This window comes from Barbus barbus (genome assembly GCF_936440315.1).
Source record: "Barbus barbus genome assembly, chromosome: 13".
NCBI classification, from domain to species: domain Eukaryota; kingdom Metazoa; phylum Chordata; class Actinopteri; order Cypriniformes; family Cyprinidae; genus Barbus; species Barbus barbus.
Window position 1 is genome coordinate 27278574 of NC_136741.1, and position 20715 is coordinate 27299288.

At 36.8% G+C, this 20715-nt stretch overlaps 2 protein-coding genes across 5 annotated transcripts in view; one reads left to right on the forward strand and one right to left on the reverse strand.

Moving 5' to 3' along the window:
• LOC306879401 (mitochondrial glutamate carrier 1-like) lies at nt 1–6463 on the forward strand. Of its 3 annotated transcripts, none has more exons than XM_079432325.1 (10): nt 1–113; nt 893–985; nt 1281–1406; nt 1767–1822; nt 4007–4097; nt 4188–4306; nt 4481–4673; nt 4774–4928; nt 5030–5105; nt 5224–6463. In XM_079432325.1, the coding sequence occupies exons 2-10, from the start codon at nt 969–971 to the stop codon at nt 5381–5383; spliced, it is 993 nt and encodes a 330-aa protein (XP_079288451.1). In that variant the 5' UTR covers nt 1–113; nt 893–968; the 3' UTR covers nt 5384–6463. The 3 variants fall into 3 exon arrangements, with proteins under 3 accessions (XP_079288451.1, XP_079288452.1, XP_079288453.1); XM_079432326.1 differs by lacking the exon at nt 1–113 and adding an exon at nt 717–803; XM_079432327.1 differs by lacking the exon at nt 1–113 and adding an exon at nt 730–810.
• LOC306879402 (tetraspanin-2-like) overlaps nt 6298–20715 on the reverse strand; it is a 24286-nt gene continuing 9868 nt past the window's right edge. Inside the window, exons 3-9 of one of the 2 annotated variants that reach the window (XR_013785008.1) lie at nt 11831–11928; nt 11339–11413; nt 11165–11239; nt 11010–11063; nt 8629–8712; nt 7170–8060; nt 6299–6881 (exon numbers count right to left, since the gene is read on the reverse strand). Coding sequence is in view for 1 of the 2 variants with exons in the window: in XM_079432328.1 (XP_079288454.1) it covers nt 7995–8060; nt 8629–8712; nt 11010–11063; nt 11165–11239; nt 11339–11413; nt 11831–11928 (452 nt within the window). In the remaining variant the exon portion in view is untranslated. Of the gene's footprint in view, nt 8061–8628; nt 8713–11009; nt 11064–11164; nt 11240–11338; nt 11414–11830; nt 11929–20715 lie in introns of both variants that reach the window. The other variant, XM_079432328.1, reaches the window with a different exon arrangement.

The window sequence follows — 20715 nt, forward strand, 5'->3', positions numbered from 1 at the left end:
AAAGCAGAAAGGAATTTTCCATTCAAACATTCATTCAAAGTTCCTCGTCGTGAAAGGTTCTAGAATACGGAATTTTATTAAAATATTTGAACGATATCTGCTCATTTTCTGAGGTAAGTGTTTATTTTGGGAAACTAGTAACGTACTAATATAGAAGTTAAATAGCAGAAATAGAATCGTTGTGGAGCAAGCTCTTCACCGCCCAAACGTTTACTGGTAATATTACGTTACTCATAAAAATGTGATATATTCGGTGTTGGAGGCATGTTCTTTTAATTTATTTAAATCGGTTTTAGTTTGCCGTGTAACTAACCTGCAGTTTAGACCGTTAGGCGAAACCGGGTAATTCATTTCCGCTTTTTTAGAAACGCTGACTGAATTGTGTTGCTTTTGAGATTTGTTTATAAATGTTTTTTTTCCATTGCATTATGAACTCTCGTTAATACTGTATCATCGTTAATGCAATATCCACAAAAATGATGGGAATTAGGTGTGAAAATAGTTAATAGGAAATAACACGCAGAGACTTGAGCCTGGACTAATGAGTGAGTGTATGAGGAATGCCACTGAAACATGTCAGGTCTTGAGTTATCTTGTTATAGTCCTGTGAAGCGAATAGGTATAACTTATAAAGCCCGGGTATACTTCACTTTCACGTTCCGTCTCGCGGATAAACTCGACACATGCGCAGTACCACCAACTTGACTTGCCCTTTCGCAACATTCACCTCGCGCATGCGCTGTTGTCCGCGCGGTCTGACTGGATTAAAATGTCATGCGATGCCTCGGAAGAGTTTAATGACAGTGAGGTGTAAATTATTTATTCTGGTTGTAGAGTACGTGTAGACAGGCTTATATCAGTCAGTTAACATTGATCACTGTCTGTACTCCAGGTCTGAAATCCTTTACTGATCACTGCAAGAAGCTCTCATCAAACTCCGTCTTCATCTCATTCCTGAATTCCTCACAATGTCTCAGCAAATCAGGTACAGGAGATTATAAATTATAGATTTTAATTTGGTTATTTTTGGGTGATGTAATTTTTTTTGTTGTTTTTCTTCTGTTGAATGTCCTTGTAAATGTGACTTTGTAAGTAAAGTGTTCAAAAAAAGTATACTCTGTGCTCGCACACACTTTTAGCAATTTTAAGGTCCTTTTGATATTAAATTATACGTGTGTATAATATATATATATGTGTGTGTGTGTGTGTGTGAGAATGTATAATTTTTTTTTTTTTTTTTAGTTTTGATTAATTTTTTTACTTTTCCCCCTCACCTCTAGCCTCCCTGCCAAGCTGATTAATGGTGGTGTTGCTGGCATCGTTGGGGTCACTTGCGTGTTTCCCATCGATTTGGCCAAGACCAGACTCCAGAACCAGAGACTAGGCCAGCAAGTCTACAAGAACATGTAAGGGCTCTCGACTACTTTACTTTTCCTTTTCCTAGTCTATTTTAATTCACACACACTATTATTATAAACTCCTGCTTGTTTCATGGCTGTGTCATTCCTCACTTTGATTTGATTAGCCATGCATTGGTAGATAATCCTAGTGGAATGTGTGATGCATGGTCAGGCATTAGTGTCCGCCTGACATGACGGTTCAGCCGCTATGGTCACTGCAAAGCCTAATAAGGATTGAGGCCAGACCGTGTCTCATGCTTGATGTAAACACATACCGAACATACCACACGTTGCTTTTGTTGCTAATACAGGTTAATTTGTTGAAGCAGATTGGCTGACCCATGTTAACACAACTGTTTCTTTTAGGATTGACTGCCTCATCAAAACAGTGCGATCTGAGGGATACTTTGGCATGTATAGAGGTAAGAGTCACTCTTATTTATTCATAAGTGACTTAATGTATAATTATACTCTATTTAGATTAGTATAGCCTCTTATATGGCATGATGGGTACACCTGAATAGACTTGAGGAATCCAGTCCATATGACTTTGGAGAATGAACTAGAATAGCTTGGCTGGTGGTAGTTAAATTAAAACGAATAGTTTTTTGCTATTTGTAGCACTGAAATAGCAATATTTAAGCACTTTACCAACATTTCCCAGTTTTTTTGTTTTTTTTAAACGTTCAGAGTACACTTTGGTTGGTAAAAGGTCACAATAACAGCCTAGAGAAGTACATAACCCTTTATTTTTAACCCTCTGATGCATAGTGGCATTTAAACCATTCATGTCCAAACCACCTTGGGGTAATTTTTATTTGACCCTCAGCCGTAATTCTACATTTGACCGCACATCTTGCATAAGTAGCTGTAATATTTACCATTAGCTTAATGTATTTTGAGAGATTGATCCATTAACATTATATTTTAAATTCAAGAAAATAATGTACTCAAATAAGTAGGACATGGTTTTATGGTGTGTTAAAGTATGCAGAAACATTACTTTTTTGAGATTTAATAAATAATGCATCAGAGGGTTAATTTTAAATGAAGCAAATCAAACATGTTGTAATGATTACATTTGTTAGATCGGTTATTTGGCTTCAGTTATTCAGTAGACCAATATAAGTTTCCTTGAGTGTTATCTGTAGAGTTTGGAGGAGATTGGAGTCGGTGTTTTGTGCCGGGTCTCCATTTCTGTGAGGAATGCTGTTGTTTGCATCTGTGTTTTTCATGTTACAGACATGGGTCCCCGCTGGGATAGTGAAGGCTAGCCGATAAGGCGCAGCCACGCTGGAGGCAAATCATTTATCATGGTTCTTACTCACTCTGCTCTTACAATTAGGCACCAGTTTGTTTTATACATAATTGTTGAATTGATATTTACTTTTTTTGCTGCTTGTTTCTTAGTAGTATTGTTTTTTTGTTTTTTTTTTCACTTTCTTCACTGTCTTTGCTCTTGTCTCATTCAGTACTAACCCATCTTGCCATGTTCTGTTAACATCTAGAATATTTTGTTGGATATTCATAATCATCACTTATGCTCATTATCTACTTGTCTTTTTTTTTTAAGGTCTTTTTATGATCAAGTGAACAACTGCTGTGTAATAGTCTTTAAAGATAGTGGCATCTTAAAATAACATGGTTTCAATTAGTAGTATTAGTATTTTCAAATAGTCTGCTAAATAAATAAATAAATTAGGGCTGGGCAGTATGACCAAATTATTTATATATATATATATATATATATATATATATATATATATATATATATATATATATTTTTTTTTTTATTTTATTTTTTTTAATTCAACCCAAATTGTTTTATTTTACATTGTACAGTTATACTTTTCTCAATAACATAATGAATAATTTACAAATTAAAGTTTCTTTTATATGGATTATTTTCTTTAGTATGTGAAGTTGAGGAATGTACAACAAATCCATACGTCTGTAAAACATTTAACACTTGTTTAAAAACGAGTCAATACAATACATTATAAATATAAGTATAAATAAATTGAAGCTGTTGTGACCACATCAGATGACTAATATTAAAACTACAGTTAACACGTGCAACGCATCAAAACTACACAAAGCGGTTTTCAGTGTAAGCGGCTGTTTGCAACAGTTTGGAGAATAGGCTGTATTTCTCTTTGTTGTTTGCAGATTAATCACTGCATAAACGGCACAGCAAAATCTACCTGCTCACACGTGTCTCTTCTATTATATACCGTGATACTGCACAACCCTGTCGGTCTCTTTCTGGAATGTGCCTGCATTAATTTTTGTTTCACTACATTTATCTGAATATTCTATCCTATTTTTCTGTCCACTCTGTTTGTTTATGTTAGTTAATTTGTTTTTGGTTTTGTTCTCATTATGTAAAATCCCCCTCCATCAGCTCATAGTTCTCTCATAAGCTTTGCTTATCTTACAGTCTTAGTAGCATTTTTAACTGTTTGAATGGTATTTGATAAGGTCATGTTGTAGATTTATATCTGGTTTGATGGTGGTGGGGAATGTGTGTTTGCTAATCTGTGATCAGTTGCTTTTTTTTTTTTTTGCTTTTTTTTTTTTTAACCCTCTGTTTGTTTCTCTTTTAGGTGCTGGGGTTAATCTTACACTGGTCACTCCTGAGAAGGCCATCAAACTGGCTGCCAATGACTTCTTCCGATGCCACCTTTCCAAAGATGGGTACGTTTACAACCGTTGCACTTCTTACTGATTGTTCAAATGCAGTTCTTTTAAAATATACATCTATAATCATTGCCTTGTTTGTTACAGGAGAGGGCTGACTGTATTTAGAGAGATGTTGGCTGGATGTGCTGCAGGCATGTGCCAGGTTATTGTCACTACTCCAATGGAGATGCTGAAAATTCAACTACAGGATGCTGGGAGATTAGGTAGGTTTAATTTTTGTGCTTAATGAAGCAAATAAATCTAGCCTATTGAGTGTTATTGATTCTGTTGGTCATTTGGCATCAATATTTAGGATTTTTTTACAACGAGTACAGTGTAGTTGTATTTCTCACTCAGTCATTTAGCTGTAGTAACTAACTTTCCGATCATCTTCACAGCCGCTCAGCAGAGAAAACCTGGCATCATTCCTCCCAACAGACTGGTGACCACAAACGCAGTGTTGAGTCGCTCCTACAACGTGGTGCCCACCACCTCACCCAGGGCTGTATCTGCCACCCAGATCGCAAGAGAGTTACTGCACACTCAAGGCATTCAGGGGCTCTACAAAGGCCTTGGTGCAACTCTGTTGAGGTAATGCGTCATAAAATCTATACTGTAACAGAACTAAATGCAAACATTCACATTAATGAGACCATAATAAATGACCTGTTTTGTTTTTTCTCTTATTTAGAGATGTACCTTTCTCTATTGTCTACTTCCCTCTCTTTGCAAATTTGAACAAGTTGGGTAAGCCCTCGCCCGATGAGGCTGCACCATTTTATTGGTCGTTCATTTCTGGATGTGCTGCAGGCTCCACAGCAGCTGTTGCCGTTAACCCATGTGATGGTAAGAGTAGTTTTGGGTCCTCTTCATTGGCACACCATTAAAAAAAAGAAAAATAAATTAATTTGCTCTTTTTTATTTTTTTTTTCTCATATATTTGACAGTGATTAAGACCAGGCTGCAGTCTCTAAGCAAAGGAGCCAACGAGGAAACCTACAGTGGCATAATTGACTGTTGCAGGTGATGCATCAGTCCTACAACTTGTTTTAAAATGTTACTATTTAACTGATTTGTAATTCTGGAATGGGAGTATATCATCTACATTGTGTGACCTTTGCATGTTTTTTCATTCTTACAGCAAGATCATGAAGCGAGAAGGGCCGTCTGCTTTCCTGAAGGGAGCGGGCTGCAGGGCTCTAGTCATGGCGCCACTGTTCGGTATTGTACAAGTCATGTACTTCCTCGGCGTGGGAGAGTTTATCATGAGCCAGTCCTCCCTAAAGCTAATCTCTGACTGAACAGACCCCAGTACCTCTCAGACTGTGGCAGCTACACAACCAACTGTACATTTTACAAGAGAAGATAAACCGTAATCAAGATGGTAGAGTTGTCGAGAGAACGGCAACTTCTACTCTGGTTAAGTTCCTGTGAGTTTTTTCCAGCTTTACCACACTTCCTGCTCGGTTTACAGGCTTATTTGATGAGCTGTGGCCAGCGTTTTGCACTTGTTGGTAAGGATGTCTGGAGGAGAGCACTTGATGTGCTTACATTTTCTTCAAGCATATGCGAAGGTTTCCCCTCAATGAGGGAGACTGGTGTCACTGTATTGACACTGTAGATAGATGAAAAAAAAGGTCAAGAAAAACAATTCTTTTGTATTAAATTATTTTATCTTTTCCTACTCAACTCACTTATTTCTGTTCCTGTCACTGTTTTCAGTGTCTAAACAAATGGGTTACTTGATGCTTTTGAAGCTTTCAGCCTTTGTAACTCTAAATTGTTCATAGTTTTAGGGAATGTCATTGACTTTCATTCCGCTTCGTTCCATCAGATGCCCATTTCAGATTCTGAGCTGATTTTGGTGAAGGTACATATGGGGCAGTCTAAAAATGAAGTATGCAATGACTACCTAAAACAGCCTAACATTTGATGCATATCATATTTATGCAATATTTAAGACGTGCATTTATTTTTCTTTTCCGTTGTATGGACCAGCATGTTACTGTAGCTGTAGCTTCCAGGGAGTTCTGATCCCATAACGTAGGTCATTATTTTCAGGTCATGTGTTTGCAAGGTCATTTTGCAGGTCATTAACATGCAAGACGAACTCTTTACAAAGTTTGAGGGACCTGGCCTTGATCAAAAGGCTGTATGTTTAAGTGCTGTGACGTTTGATGACAGTATTAACATCTTCCTACAATGACACCTCAATGCAACATGTATTAATTTCTGTTTAATGCAATGGTATGCTTCAACATTACAAAAATGAATAAAAAAATCTTAATTTGTGTGAGCGCTGTTTTAATGTTGCTTAGGCTTTCATGCCCTGTAATCATAGTTTCTTATTTCAAAGCCATTTACATGCAACACGATGCTATGAAACGGTAAAAAGAAAAACCTACTTCATGTTAAGAGCAAATACAAAAATGTGCATACTGTAATTGCAAACATGTTGCAGCTTTGTCTGTTTTAAAGGCACATAGAACAATATAACTAGTGCGTCACATTCCTGAACAGACCTGCCAAAGCAAAAGTTAGAAAAAAAGAGGAAATGGTTGAAGAAATACTTTAGATGTGTTTTTGCAATTTTACAGTGGTATTGCAAATGACATTTGTTGATCTCCTTAAAAACTGGGGTTTGAACTCTTACAGATTCAAAATCAGCCAAGTAAGGAAAGTAATATGCATTAACCAGATTAAAAAAACAAACAAAAAAAAAACCAGTGACACTTGAAAAAGTCAACATGAATCAAACTATTTTAAGGTTTTTATTATCTAGAACAGGCTCTCTCAACCCTGGTGCTCGAGGGCCACTGTCCTGCAAATTTTAGCTCCAACCCTAATCAAACATACCTGAACAAGCCAATTAAGCTGTTCAGGATTATTAGTAAGTAGGGTTGCAAAGGGGTGGAAAATTTCTGGTTAATTTCCAGAAACTTTCCAAACATCCCAGGAAGATTCCAAAAAAATCCCAGAAAGTTTCCAACTTTTTGCAACCCTACTAGTAAGCTACAGGCAGGTGAGTTTGATCAAGGTTGGAGCAAAACTGCAGGACCGTGGCCCTCCAGGACCAGGGTTGAGAACCCCTGGTCTAGAACATGGAGGTTGAAAGTTGAGCTTCCTCTCAGCAGTAATATTTAAAAAATGTGATCTACGATAGAAGCCTAAACAGTGATGGGTTTTTTTTTTGGTTAACATTAACCAGTAGCACATAGGTGCGAGGTCAAAAAGATGTTTCAGAGAAAGAGCAAGTTAAGTTTTGGTAAAATTATGAAGCTCATTGTTTAGTTTGGAAAACCATGCACTGATGAGCCTTCACTATAAAACTTGAAATGTTATGAAATTAAATTGATTTTCAGTTCGTGTTGACTTCATTCAGTATCTGTATGATGTGGCAAAAGTACAATAACCAAATATTAATAACCAGCAAAACACAATAAACATATGATCCATTACCTATTAGCACAAAAACCTGGTCTAGTTCACACAATAAATAGCATTAAAAGAAAACATGAAAAGTAGTTGATCAGTGAGGCAGCAGAGAGCTTATTTACATCAGCAAGTAAATGTCCAGGTCACTGTGAAAGTCTGAACTGAAAACTGTTAAAGGAGATGTACACTGTGAAGTTTCCCCTTGTGATGATGATTCAGTAATAAATAAAGACAAAATAAATGTAAAAGATTAATGCGGTTACAGTAGCAGTCCATGCAGTGGAGGTCATCATCAAACAATGCAAGTAACAGAAAAGACAGAAACAATCGCTGTTCACGAAACAGTACCACAAGACCCACACTGCCTCATGGGAGCTCCTCCACCCGCTTCCCGAGCCTGAATGTGATGGTCTGATGAGGTCAAAGACGGTGGGCTTTGAAACAGTCCAACTGGGTGAGAGGGGAACCATGAGGAACCTAAATAACTTCTCTGCTGTTCCGAATGGCGCAGCACAGAACCATGCTGAAGATCATGCCAATTATCTGCCATAACAGAGGGAATGTTCAAATGTTAAACATGACAAATACAAGCTATAGTCTTCCCAAAAAGCATTTGAACACTTAAGCCACATGTGGCCAACGATAGTAGCCTAAACAGTGCAACACTGCTGGAAATGACAAAATTTCAAACCAAGTCTCATTAATATTAAAGATAACATATGCACATTTTGTATATACTTTTCTGTACTATAAAGCAAATCTCAGCTACCTAATTTTTAATTAATTGCACATTGTAACTGTATTATCACCTCTTACTATTAAATGATAAAAAAATGTATAAAAATTGGACATTTAAGTATTGTCATACATGGACTATACTAATGTAGGACCATATACATTGCAAAATGCAAACTATATTATCGCTCGGCTTTAATCAAGGCATGAGCGGCACGCACACACACACACACACACTCTCTTAAGATACAAAGATATACTAACCTTTAACATAATTTTCTGTCAAACTATGTACTGTGAAAATCACTATACAAATAAATATGACTAGATTTTTTAAGCACATTTCACAAAAAGAAGTTTGTTAGAATTGTGTTACCATAATTCCAGCAATGCCGATGCCAACATATCCGATTATGAAGAATTTTTTGTTGAAGAATTCTTGTATAGCTGTGTTACAATCCTTGAAAATAGTTCAAAAGAACATTAGTTGAGTGCGGCATACTGATGTAGTGTGATAATGTTACAACAACAGCATACATACACAACATCGGTTCAGTTCTACTGATTATAAAATTAATAGCTCTGGCTCTGAAATCTGATTGGATGAACCACTATCAAAGTTATAAAATAGCAGCCACGGATATGCATGTTTTATCACCAACAATTGTAATTGCTTATAAAGTACTTGAACTATGTACAAATCATTGTTATGCACAACTGTGTTTCCTACCAAATTATGCAAATATAGGCACTGACTATTTATTTTACGATTGTTTAAATTAAAATTAAAAAAAAATAACAAGCGATTTGACTGCAAACCAAATAAAACCTCATTTTTAAGTTCAAGTTTTTTGCAGTCAGTGAGACTTTTAAATTGTTACAAAAGATTTCGGGTTTAAATAAATGCAGTTCTTTTAAACTTTCCACTCATCAAAAAATCCTGAAAAAGATTTCCATAAAAATATTAAGCAGCACCAGTTTTCAACATTTCTTAAGCAGCAAATCAGGATATTAGAATGATTTCACTCATGTGGCACTGAAGACTGGAGTAATGATGCTGAAAATTCAGCTTTACATCATGAGAATAAATTACATATTAAAATAGAAAGCACGTATTTTAAATAGTAGAAATATTTCACAATATTGCTATATTTTATATTACACCCACCCAGGGCTGCAGCTAATAATTGTGATGCACAAATATATATTTGAATAGTTAATTTCTATGCTCTTTAGCCACTGTAAACACTATGTAAACATGCTGTTGCAGTTTGGTTTTCTCTAATGTGCTTTGCTGAATGTGATCAACTGACAGTATTAACTTGACAACTGAAGCACAATGTGACATCATGTTTCTCGGCCGATCAATGTGTCTTCCCGCCTGCTATAAATAAAAAAAAACTGGCGCCTTTGTGCCCCTGTGGGCTTATCGGATCAAGTGACTCATGGGACATCTTGCCATTGTCTGCTTCATTTCTCTCTCTAAGCCCCTCTTACCCCCTCACTCCACTGGTCTGTGTCCCGCACCCTTCCCTCTCTTATACACCGTACAGAACAGCATGGCTGCCATCTAAGGGTCTGTGTCAGAACTACTCATCACTTGAGTCCGAAACATGTCCTGCTTGTGAGTCAAAAGAGCAATAACAACCTTTGATGTTTAAGTAACACATAATAAAGTAAAAACCGAAATGTTCTGAAGTGTGCTTCCGTTTCTAGGGTCATATGGTTTCCACGAAAACGCGGACAGGATGGTGGAGTCCATTCATAAAAACGGAATTTACTCTATAGCGTGGAATGCTATAATGCAACGGAATTCGTAAATTTTTGGATGAATAGAAGAAGGTCTGTCGCTTAATTCGAATCGCGATATAAACTAGTGTGAGTATTAAAACGCAAAAAGACGGTTTAAATATGAATCCTGCATGTTCCGTTAGCCTCGGTATGTATGAATGGCGGAGACGCAGGTCTGTTACTTCACAAATACTGAAGCACACGTGAACTCGCGGTGATTTTCGGCCTCTCACTACATGTACACATGAACTTACAGGCTGTGAGAGTCACTTCATGAGAATTTTACAGTTTAATTTGAGAAAACTAGCATCATATCATACTGTATACACACAGAAACTTCACAGCAACCTGTCAAAATAAAAGTGCGGTTTAACATGTAACAGAAATATCTTACTCTTGTATTACTTTTGTACGTCTTAATATATTCCATTTACTAACAAATTTAAATAAAGCAATTAAATGGTAAAAATAATTATTACAACCGCATTAACCATTTAATTGTAGAAAAAAATACAATTACTATTAAAACTTTTTTAAGGGAATATTCACACAATTTTGCTACCATATATTAATTTTAACAGTAGACCTCTGTTTGTTTGTCAAAAAATAAAAGGGTTCATTTGATTAAAAATAAATAAATGTTTCATGCCTTCATTTGATTATCAGAAAAAATTAAACAAGAAAAAAAAATTGTAGGGCCCTATTATTCAAAATGTTGAAATTGAGCGTTTTGGACTTATTTTTTCACTGAAATAAATGTTTTTGTTGATACACAGAGAGTAAAGTCCCGAAAAAAAAGGTACCGAATTACAGGTACCGATACAAATGTGAACGGTACCCAAGCCTACTTTGGATCATGTGTCAAAGTTAATTTAAGGCACCGAATTATGTATCCCTTCAACTAACTCAAGAGATTCCTTCAGATTTGTGTTCAAATACATATTTCAAAAACAGATTTGAACATACCATACTTTCAGCAGTGCACAGTTCAGAAGAGGAAGAGTTCTCGCAGCATTTAACCTGTGAAAGATGAAGAGAAATGTCAGAAGATCATGATGATGCTGCCAATATAGGCACACATCATTTACTAACAGTGTCTGTAAAACAAAAGCTTGACTTGCCACACTCCGATACATGGATGCAATAGCAGTCCCGTTGTTATTAGACTGGTAATACTTTTGGACATCTTGAATGATCTAGAAACACATGTGAGAGTATCTGATCATATCACATGATTAGATGACAGATGGTCATATTTACGTTCAATAAAATTATTGATACAGTGTGTGACATACCTTATCCTTATTTAGAAAGCCAAAGACTCCAGCAGCAACCTCTGTGCCAAAAATTACAAGAAGGCAAGCGAAGAACTAGACAACAAAGAGACTTCACTTCAGTTTGTCAATACTAACTGCAAATCAACAGTATCATATCACAGGATAACAATTCTAATAGGACTGTTATTACTTATTTTATTTTTTAATACTTTTAAACTGATTTAAGACCAATTATAAATGAAAATGAGTCCAGTAACTAAACTGATCCCAATTAAAAAGTAAATAAATAAAATAATACAAATAAAATCAATCTGTTCGTATAAACAAACTAAGGCTTAGCCTGTGCTCTTTCCATTAAAAACTAGAAGAGCTTAAAGTCAGTTTTATTCTTGAAGAAATCACAATAGTGGTGCTTTAAAGCAGTCACAACATTCAGAGTGCATGTAGGCTGTAGAAGGGGATGGTGGAACAGTGTTTTTTTTTATTTACTGTTTCGTAGTTCCTACCCACCGATCCCAGAAGACACTGTGACTCCCTCACGGCCCCAAAGCAGCCGAAGAACCCCACCAACATCATGAGACCTCCTGCTCCGATCAGGATGTACACCGCTGAGGAGAAGCCAAGAGTACAGTGTAATGTTTAGAGTTAGCCTATTGAAAGTTGAACTTCAATCCACAAACATCCCAGCATGCAGTTCACTGTATGACCAGATGATGGCAGAGCATGAATAGACCTGTGTAATGAAATCATCTGTTAATTTTCAAGAAATGTGTAAAATGTGGATATTATAATTAATTATAGATATAAATCGGATATAGTGGTTTTTCAACCAAAGGGGAAATAAATGAAAATAAAATTTTATAGTTATAGGCGAGACACTGCAGGTGAATAGGGTAAAAAAAATAACTAATAGTTATCACCTTACTTACCTAGTTGATTGATTACATTGACAATTGCAAACATTTTTGTATTACAAGCTTTCTAAAATGTTAGGTTTAAATATGCAAATGATGCATTATTTAATGAAATATGCGCTAATCTGCATACATTTCTAGAACAAAAATCCAAATACTGGATGAAGTTGGTTTCAAAATTCTTATTTACATATTAGAGTCAATATTTTTTGGGAATTTTGGGTATCTCATTTTGTCACTCCATAATTCAGAAAATACTTAGAACAGACAGAAAACAATGCATTTTCAAAATTTTGTGGGGAATAAAATGCTGTATATAATCAAGCAAATTATATATGAACAAATCCCTCTGTAAAAACCTTCAGGATATAGACAGGAAAAAAGATGTAAAGTTTGGTGTGTGTAAGAGCTGTTGAAGTGGAGATTTATGGCTCAATGTAGGAGAGAAAACTCATTTTGAGAAACGGCCTTTAAAAATATGTATTGTAATTTAAATCTATTGACACAAATAAATAAAGTGCTATAAAATAAACGCTTAACGGTGTCTTTTGGATGTTTTCTTTCCACTAGTCTGAAAAAATACTTTATTAAAATTATTTTTTTTGCCTGCAGTGTCTCCCCTTAAGCTCTAAGCTCTGAGATGCAAATGAGCATATGCTATATTCTCTATGCACAATCAATATTTTCCAGCTTTTCGGCTGGTTTCATGTTCTTTGTACTGTCCCTATCTAGCGAAATAAATAAATATTTTATTTTCATGTAAAAACTGCTGAGAAAATTCTATTTGTGAATAAAAATAATTACAGTGTTATTTTAGTATTATTTATATTACTATAATAGTTTTTTATTAATATTTTGAATTAGTATTTATTTTCAGATTTCAATTTCAATTTTAGTAAGTTTTTATTATGTACTTTTGTCATTTTTTTCTGGGCTTTTAAATATTACTATTTAGGTTTAATTTATTTTTATGTCAGTTTTATTTTTAGTTCAGTTTTAGTTTATCTATTGACAGCGCTTCAACACAAAGACTACTTTTTTAGTTTTTCATCTAATATTTAGATTTTATTTCAGCCTCATTTCAATTAACAACAACAACAACAACAACAAAAAAGTAAAAGACACATGAACAAACCTTTATTATTAAACTTCGATGTGTAATCTAGTTCTCTCTGTTGCTTTACAGTGTTCTAGGATCACTGATGTAAAACCAGTCTATCTCAGCATTCTCACTTCATGGTGGTTTATGAATGTGGACCCAGATGTACTTTTAGATGATTGAGAATGAAAGCAGCTAATTCTAATTTTATAAAGATTCTGTGGGCATTTCCTGACAGATGGTCAAAATCACCCTTACATGTTACGGTACTTTCCAACACAATGCAAACTACAATCCCACGCAAAAAAAAGCACAAGGTATTAAGCATACTCTTGTGTTTTTCATCTTGTATGCAGGGAAGTTTGAGACTGTGTGAAATGTGTCTCCTCACGTATCTACAACAAGCAGAGTGTCAAAGGCCTCGCCTCAACAGAAACAAACAGTCTTTGTGTGCACAACACACACAGACACCACAAGCTCAACCAGTGCCCTAAGACCATAATCATATTTACCGGTGAGATTTTTCCTCCAAAACCAGTTAAGCACAAATTTAATCGGTCATCTCAATCACACAGTCACCTGTGGAAAAAAAGTTCAGATTTTATGGATTCACTTCAGAAAAATCATGGACGGATCCAAACAGGCCAGTTTGCACGTAACTGGTTTATGTTATGTTATGTTATATTTTTAAACCATTTTGCATAAATATAATGTTAAAAATATATTATTGTTATTTATGAAATTATAGAATTTATATACTGGGACTAAAATTAACAATCGCCAAGCGTCAAATGCGAGTAAAAATTGGCGTTGGCGAGTAGATGTAGATTAGAGTAGATTCCTGTTTTTTGTTTGTCAAACACGATCAGTTTCACCAGGGAAGAACTGTTGAACAGTCGGCAGAACACACCACAAAATCTCCAACCGGTTTTCGATTATTCTGATGTTTTGCTGAACATAGTAGTCGGCGGAGCTGCGGCGCTGTTTAGATGCTTTAGGACGCGCAGACGGTGGAAGCGAGCCGGCATGCTCGTGAAGCTCAGACAGCGTGGATTTCAAATGCCGTTGCCTAGCATCCATCTGGCTAATCTCCGCTCTCTACCCAACAAAACAGACAAACTTCTTCTGCTTTCCCGGTTAAACAAGGACTTTTCAAACTCTGCTGCTCTGTGTTTCACGGAAACCTGGCTGAACGGCGCTATTCCAGATTCCAGGGCGTTACATTTGCCTAATTTCCAGTTGAACAGAGCAGATCGCGATGCGGAATCAACGGGGAAATCGCGCGGCGGCGGGACTTTTACATCAATGAGAGGTGGTGTAGAGATGTAACAGTGTTAAAGAAGATGTGCTATTCAGATCTAGAAACACTTTTCATCAACTGTAAACCCTTCTACTCGCCGCGGGAGTTCGGCTCGTTCATTCTAGTGAGTGTCTACATTCCACCCCAAGCTCACAGGAGCTGTGTGAAGTCCCCTCATGCTTCAAACGCTCCACCATCATCCCCGTCCCCAAAAAACCCAAGATAACAGGACTTAACGACTACAGACCTGTGGCTCTAACCACATCTGTGGTCATGAAGTCATTTGAAAAACTGGTTTTGGCTTATCTGAAGGACATCACTAGACCCTTACTGGACCCCCTGCAGTTTGCCTATAGAACAAACAGGTCTGTGGATGATGCAGTCAACATGGGACTGCATTACATCCTACAACACCTGGACAGACCAGGGACTTATGTGAGGATCCTGTTTGTGGACTTCAGCTCGGCCTTTAACACTATCATTCCAGACCTCCTCCTGCCCAAACTAACTCAGCTTTCCGTCCCCACCTCCGTCTGTCAGTGGATCAACAGCTTCCTGACAGACAGGCAGCAGCTAGTGAGGCTGGGAAAATACACATCCAGCACCCATACAATCAGCACTGGAGCTCCTCAGGGCTGCGTTCTCTCCCCACTGCTCTTCTCCCTCTACACCAACGACTGCACATCTAAAGACCCCTCTGTCAAGCTCCTGAAGTTTGCAGATGACACCACACTGATTGGCCTCATTCAGGACGGTGACGAGTCTGCTTACAGACAGGAGGTTAAGGAGCTGGCTGTCTGGTGTAGTCTCAACAACCTGGAGCTCAACACGCTCAAAACTGTGGAGATGATCGTGGACTTCAGGAGAAACCCCCCTGCTCTCCCCCCACTCACCATCATGAACAGCACTGTGACTACAGTGGAGTCATTCAGATTCCTGGGCACCACCATCTCTCAGGACCTGAAGTGGGACAATCACATTGACTCTATTGTCAGAAAGGCCCAGCAGAGGTTATACTTTCTTCGCCAGCTAAGGAAGTTCAATCTGCCACAGGAGCTGCTGAAACAGTTCAACTCTGCCATCATTGAATCCATCCTCTGCACTTCAATAACTGTCTGGTTCAGCTCAGCTACCAAATCTGACCTCAGAAGACTACAGAGGGTAGTCCGGACTGCTGAGCGAACCATTGGTACAACCCTCCCCAGTCTCCAAGAACTGTACTTATCCAGAGTGAGCAAAAGGGCTGGTAAAATCCCTCTGGATCCCTCACATACAGCACACTCCCACTTTGAACTGTTACAGCCTGGTTGACTCCCACTTTGAACTGTTACAGCCTGGTTGACGCTACAGAGCTCTGAGAACCAGAACGACCAGACACAGAAACAGTTTCTTCCCTCAGGCAATCCATCTCATGAACGTTTGTTAACAACTCTTAACAATAAACATGAAACACACAACACTATCATACTTGGGGAAGTCGTGGCCTAATGATTAGAGAGTCGGACTTGTAATCTGAAGGTTGCGGGTTCGAGTCTCCGGCCAGCAGGAATTGTAGGTGGGGGGAGTGAATGTCCAGCGCTCTCTCCACCCTCAATACCACGACTGAGGTGCCCTTGAGCAAGGCACCGAACCCCCAACTGCTCCCCGGGCGCTGCAGCATAAAATGGCTGCCCACTGCTGTGTGTGTGTGTGTGTTCACGGTGTGTGTGTGTTCACTGCTGTGTGTGTGCACGTTGGATGGGTTAAATGCAGAGCCCGAATTTCCGAGTATGGGTCACCATACTTGGCTGAATGTCACTTCACTTCACTTTTTATTTTTTATTTAACACACATACTTATTACATTTCAAATTTGCACTTAACATACCTGTACATACTGAATTGTCTATTTTGTATATTGTGTTTGTGCTATTTTGCATATTATCCATTTTGTATATTTGTACATTATTTTTTTATTATCTGTGTCCTGTCCTGTTGCTGTCATTCTGTTGCACTGTGGAGCTACTGTCACTAAAACAAATTCCTCGAATGTGCAAACATACCTGGCAATAAAGCTCATTCTGATTCTGATTCTTCTTAATATTTCAGGGCCTAGGCTATTAAATGTTAAAAAATAATGGCTTTCAATTAAACTGTAATGTTGAATGGCTATAATTAATAGGGAAAATTGAGGGAAAATGCATTTAATAGTAGCAGTATTGGTATTAATGCTTCATTAATAATAGGCTACTTTGTAAAAAGATGCCATTAAAAACATATTTAAAATATACTATTTTTATTTTGTTTCTACATTCATTTGGAGGTTCAATGTGAAATTATGACAATATAAATATGTGATTAATCATGATTAATTTCAGAGAAATGTGTGATTACTTTTTTTAATCGATTGACAGACAGCACTAATGTTAACCTTTTTTAGATTTTAAATTTCAATTTAATTTCTAATTTTATAGGTCCCCAAGAAAGAGATCAGGATGGCCCCCACCCCCTTGGCCCCCTTCAAATTTTCAGTTCGATAATCCGGCCCTCAAATGAAGCTAATGGAATAGCCCTGCTCTAATCCGTTATCATGGGTGTGAAAAAAATAAAAAAAGGAACCACATACGTTCTGCAAACTGAGTATGTGTGAAACAGGTGTTAAGATAGACTGCTCCATTTGCCGAAAACATGCAAAAGACAACAATCTCAAAGTTTTTAGGACCAAAAAAGATCAATCAATAAATCTCTTTATGTTTTTTTCTTGTAAGTAAAGGACAAATTAAAAACATTGTAAATATGTTTAGTCATTGTAGCAGTAATAACCGCCTGTTTTTGCAAAAAGAGTTTCATTGCCGGTAAAAAAAATTTTGGCCGGTAAATTTTTTTCATGTAAACGGCCATTGGCAGGTGTGGCAAAAAGTTAGATTTAGGCCCTGTTTATATATATATATATATATATATATATATAAAATGCATATTATGTTTTATTACTGATCATTTAGTCAAAAGCAAACCCAATAATAACAGCAGCGCTCTGGGACCATTTATATCAAAAACAACTTCACATGATATAAATAATAATTGTATATTTAAGTACATTTTGCAATTCCTTTTGCAAAATAATAAAATATATTGATAAAATTATTATTGTTAAGTTGCAAAAATGTAATTATATTTGTGTTAAACTTAGCACAAATATAATGTACTAATAACAGTAATAATGATGATGATGATAATGCTCATGATTGTCATCATCATTATTAGTATTTTATTATATTTATGCAAAGCTGTTGTATAGGTTAATAGTTCAAAATTAATATTCATTTTTGTTTTGGCCGGTGTAATTGTTAAGCTACACATTTTTCACTTGAGAATGAACTGCTGTTTAAAACGTTCATTAATTATACAAAGAAAACCTTATAGAAGTTACTTCATTGAGAATATCATTTCTGGGTGCTTTTCTTTAGAGACGCACCAAATGTGTCATATATCTTCAGTGCTGACAAGCGACAAACAACCACCTAAAAACACCCTATCAATGCCCTGGAGCAACACTTTAGCATTGTGTCGACGTCTTCAGAAAATGTAAAGCTGTAGTTAAAAAGACATAACATTTCAGATCTATTCTGGACATTCATGATTACAGGATCTTCACGATCTTGTTGTCACTCTCCTCATCTTGCCAATTAACTCACCATAGCAACAATTGAGTCACCCCAGATGCAGGTCGCTAACACGTCTGCGTGCCACAGTCACTCGAGACGCCGTCGCTAGGATGCGCAATCTCCCTCGCGAGCAAGTGCTTTCCCTCGCCGCCGACTCAGAGCCACTTTAGACAAGCTAGGGCCAAACTAATTAATGGAAAAAGATAGACTAGAGCAAATCAGAGGACCTAAATAAACTACGATCCCTGTCGTTTAACAGCCAGCAGTATATAGTGTTTCAAACATGTTTCCAGCCTTAAACACAGGTTTACATTTCAGATATGACATTTCAATCCTCCAAGGAGTCAAGAAGACCAAAAGACTTGCCAAAAAGCACAGCACTGGAGCTTTGCTGAGGTTTTATTAAGGCTCAGGGAACACAATTGTCACAACACACAATAATTAATCCCCGAGCGAGAAAATAATGTTGTTTTCAAGGACAGGGCAAAGGAGATTTGACACGAGTCCTCTGTGAGTTCAGCAAGCTAAAAACACCAAGCCCTCACTGCTCATGACTTCCTAATTGCCAAATGGATGGAAAACATGCTGGCATTTCATATAAACAGCCCTCCTGCCTTCCTTATAATATAAACACTGAACATCTCTAAACGGGCAGAGAGATCTCTCTTAAACATGCCAAGACTCAGGCAATTCAGTGGCTCATGACTTGAGAGCACGGAAAATGGGCAATTGTTGTTTACCAATGACGCCAGAACAAGAAAAGCAAAAAGATGAGCACATGGAAAGCTTTGACTCATCTGCAAAGATGTTTACTGGAAGATCATAGGCTGTCAACTTTCAGCAGTTATTGTAAAATAGATTGTTCCAGTCATTGTTGCTAAAATGCACAATATAGCAACAGATACAGTATGATGCAATGCTGCTTTATGCAAAAAAAACAACAACAAAAACACAACACAGAGGCAAACCATCAACCTTACAGCAGAAGGAAGAAACTTATTTGCTTAATATTATGACGTCTGCGACTTATTGGTTTCTTATTGGTTAAATAGAATTAGACCAACATTTCCTTGGGTTTGGCTTCACTTACATTATTAACTCTTTCCCCGCCATTGACGAGATGTCTCGTCAATTAAGAGACAACGCTTCCCCGCCAAAGACAAGTTTTTAAGGCTAAGGCTGAAACAATTAGCCGACATTATCGACAACGTCAACAATAAAAAATTGTCGACAAATATTTTTGTTGTTGAGTAGTCCTTTGATCTCAAATGACCTAATGCAAGAGCCTGCAATAATGCCGTTTGGCCAGTGTGACGTAATTCAGCCCTCCTGGATGCAATTCAAGAGAAGACACACACAGCGCTTCAGAGCAAATGCAGCCGAACCTGAGCAGCGTTTGGATGAATATGCAAATATCTATTGCGCGCTAAATAAACACAACAAAAACTGACAACAGTGTGAAAGCAGCAGTTACAATGATGGGGATGTTTACATGAGCTCTGCAGTTCATGTTTATTTATATAGTACTGTATGCAATAGACAGCCTTAAAAATGTAGATCATATATGTAGATCATGTTTTGACCATTTTTAATCTGATCTGACAAAGTAGTCAGTGAGGGAGATTCCTTTACAAACACAGAAACATCTCTAGTTGTGTCGTGGATAGACCGATAACCCGTCAATGTATGTGTGTGTGTGTGTGTGTGTGTGTGTGTGTGTGTGCGATATATATATATATATATATATATATATATATATATATATATATATATATATATATGTGTGTGTATGTGTGTGTGTGTGTGTGTGTGTGTGTGTGCGATGTTCTAAAATGTTCTCCAAAATGTTCTATTTCTGATGAAACCTATCTGCATTTTTGTTTAAAAGCAGAGCCTCGGTTCTTTATTTTGATATATAACATGTTCATATATTCATAACAGAAAATATTCTGAGCGCCGTCTAATTTAGTTGGAAATCATCAAAAATGCTGGTGGTGGCTGGCAACTTCTTTTTTTTTTAAATGCTGGCGGGGAAAGAGTCAAAAAGTAATAAATGTAAAATACAAAATGTAAAAATGTATGTGGCTAAATATGGAGTATTAAATATTCAATATAGTGTTAAATATTCAAATATCAAATAAAAATAGTAATGTATAAATAATGTTTTAAAAATAATATGTATAATTTAAAAAGCAGACACACATATATATATATAATTTTATCCATCTTGCTTCCTGTTTTTGTCTCTGCACATCTGCTCCATTAGCTTCAGAGCACATAGTTGTTTGCCAAGTGATACATCTTCCGTTTCTGGGTAGAAACTGTTTGTTCCGAGTATAAGTTTATTGCCAAGAAATGCTTGTTATCTTGTGTATCAGTGATGAATCCACAGAGCTTCTCTCACTTCTCCTTTTGCTCTGTCGCCGAGACATTATTGAA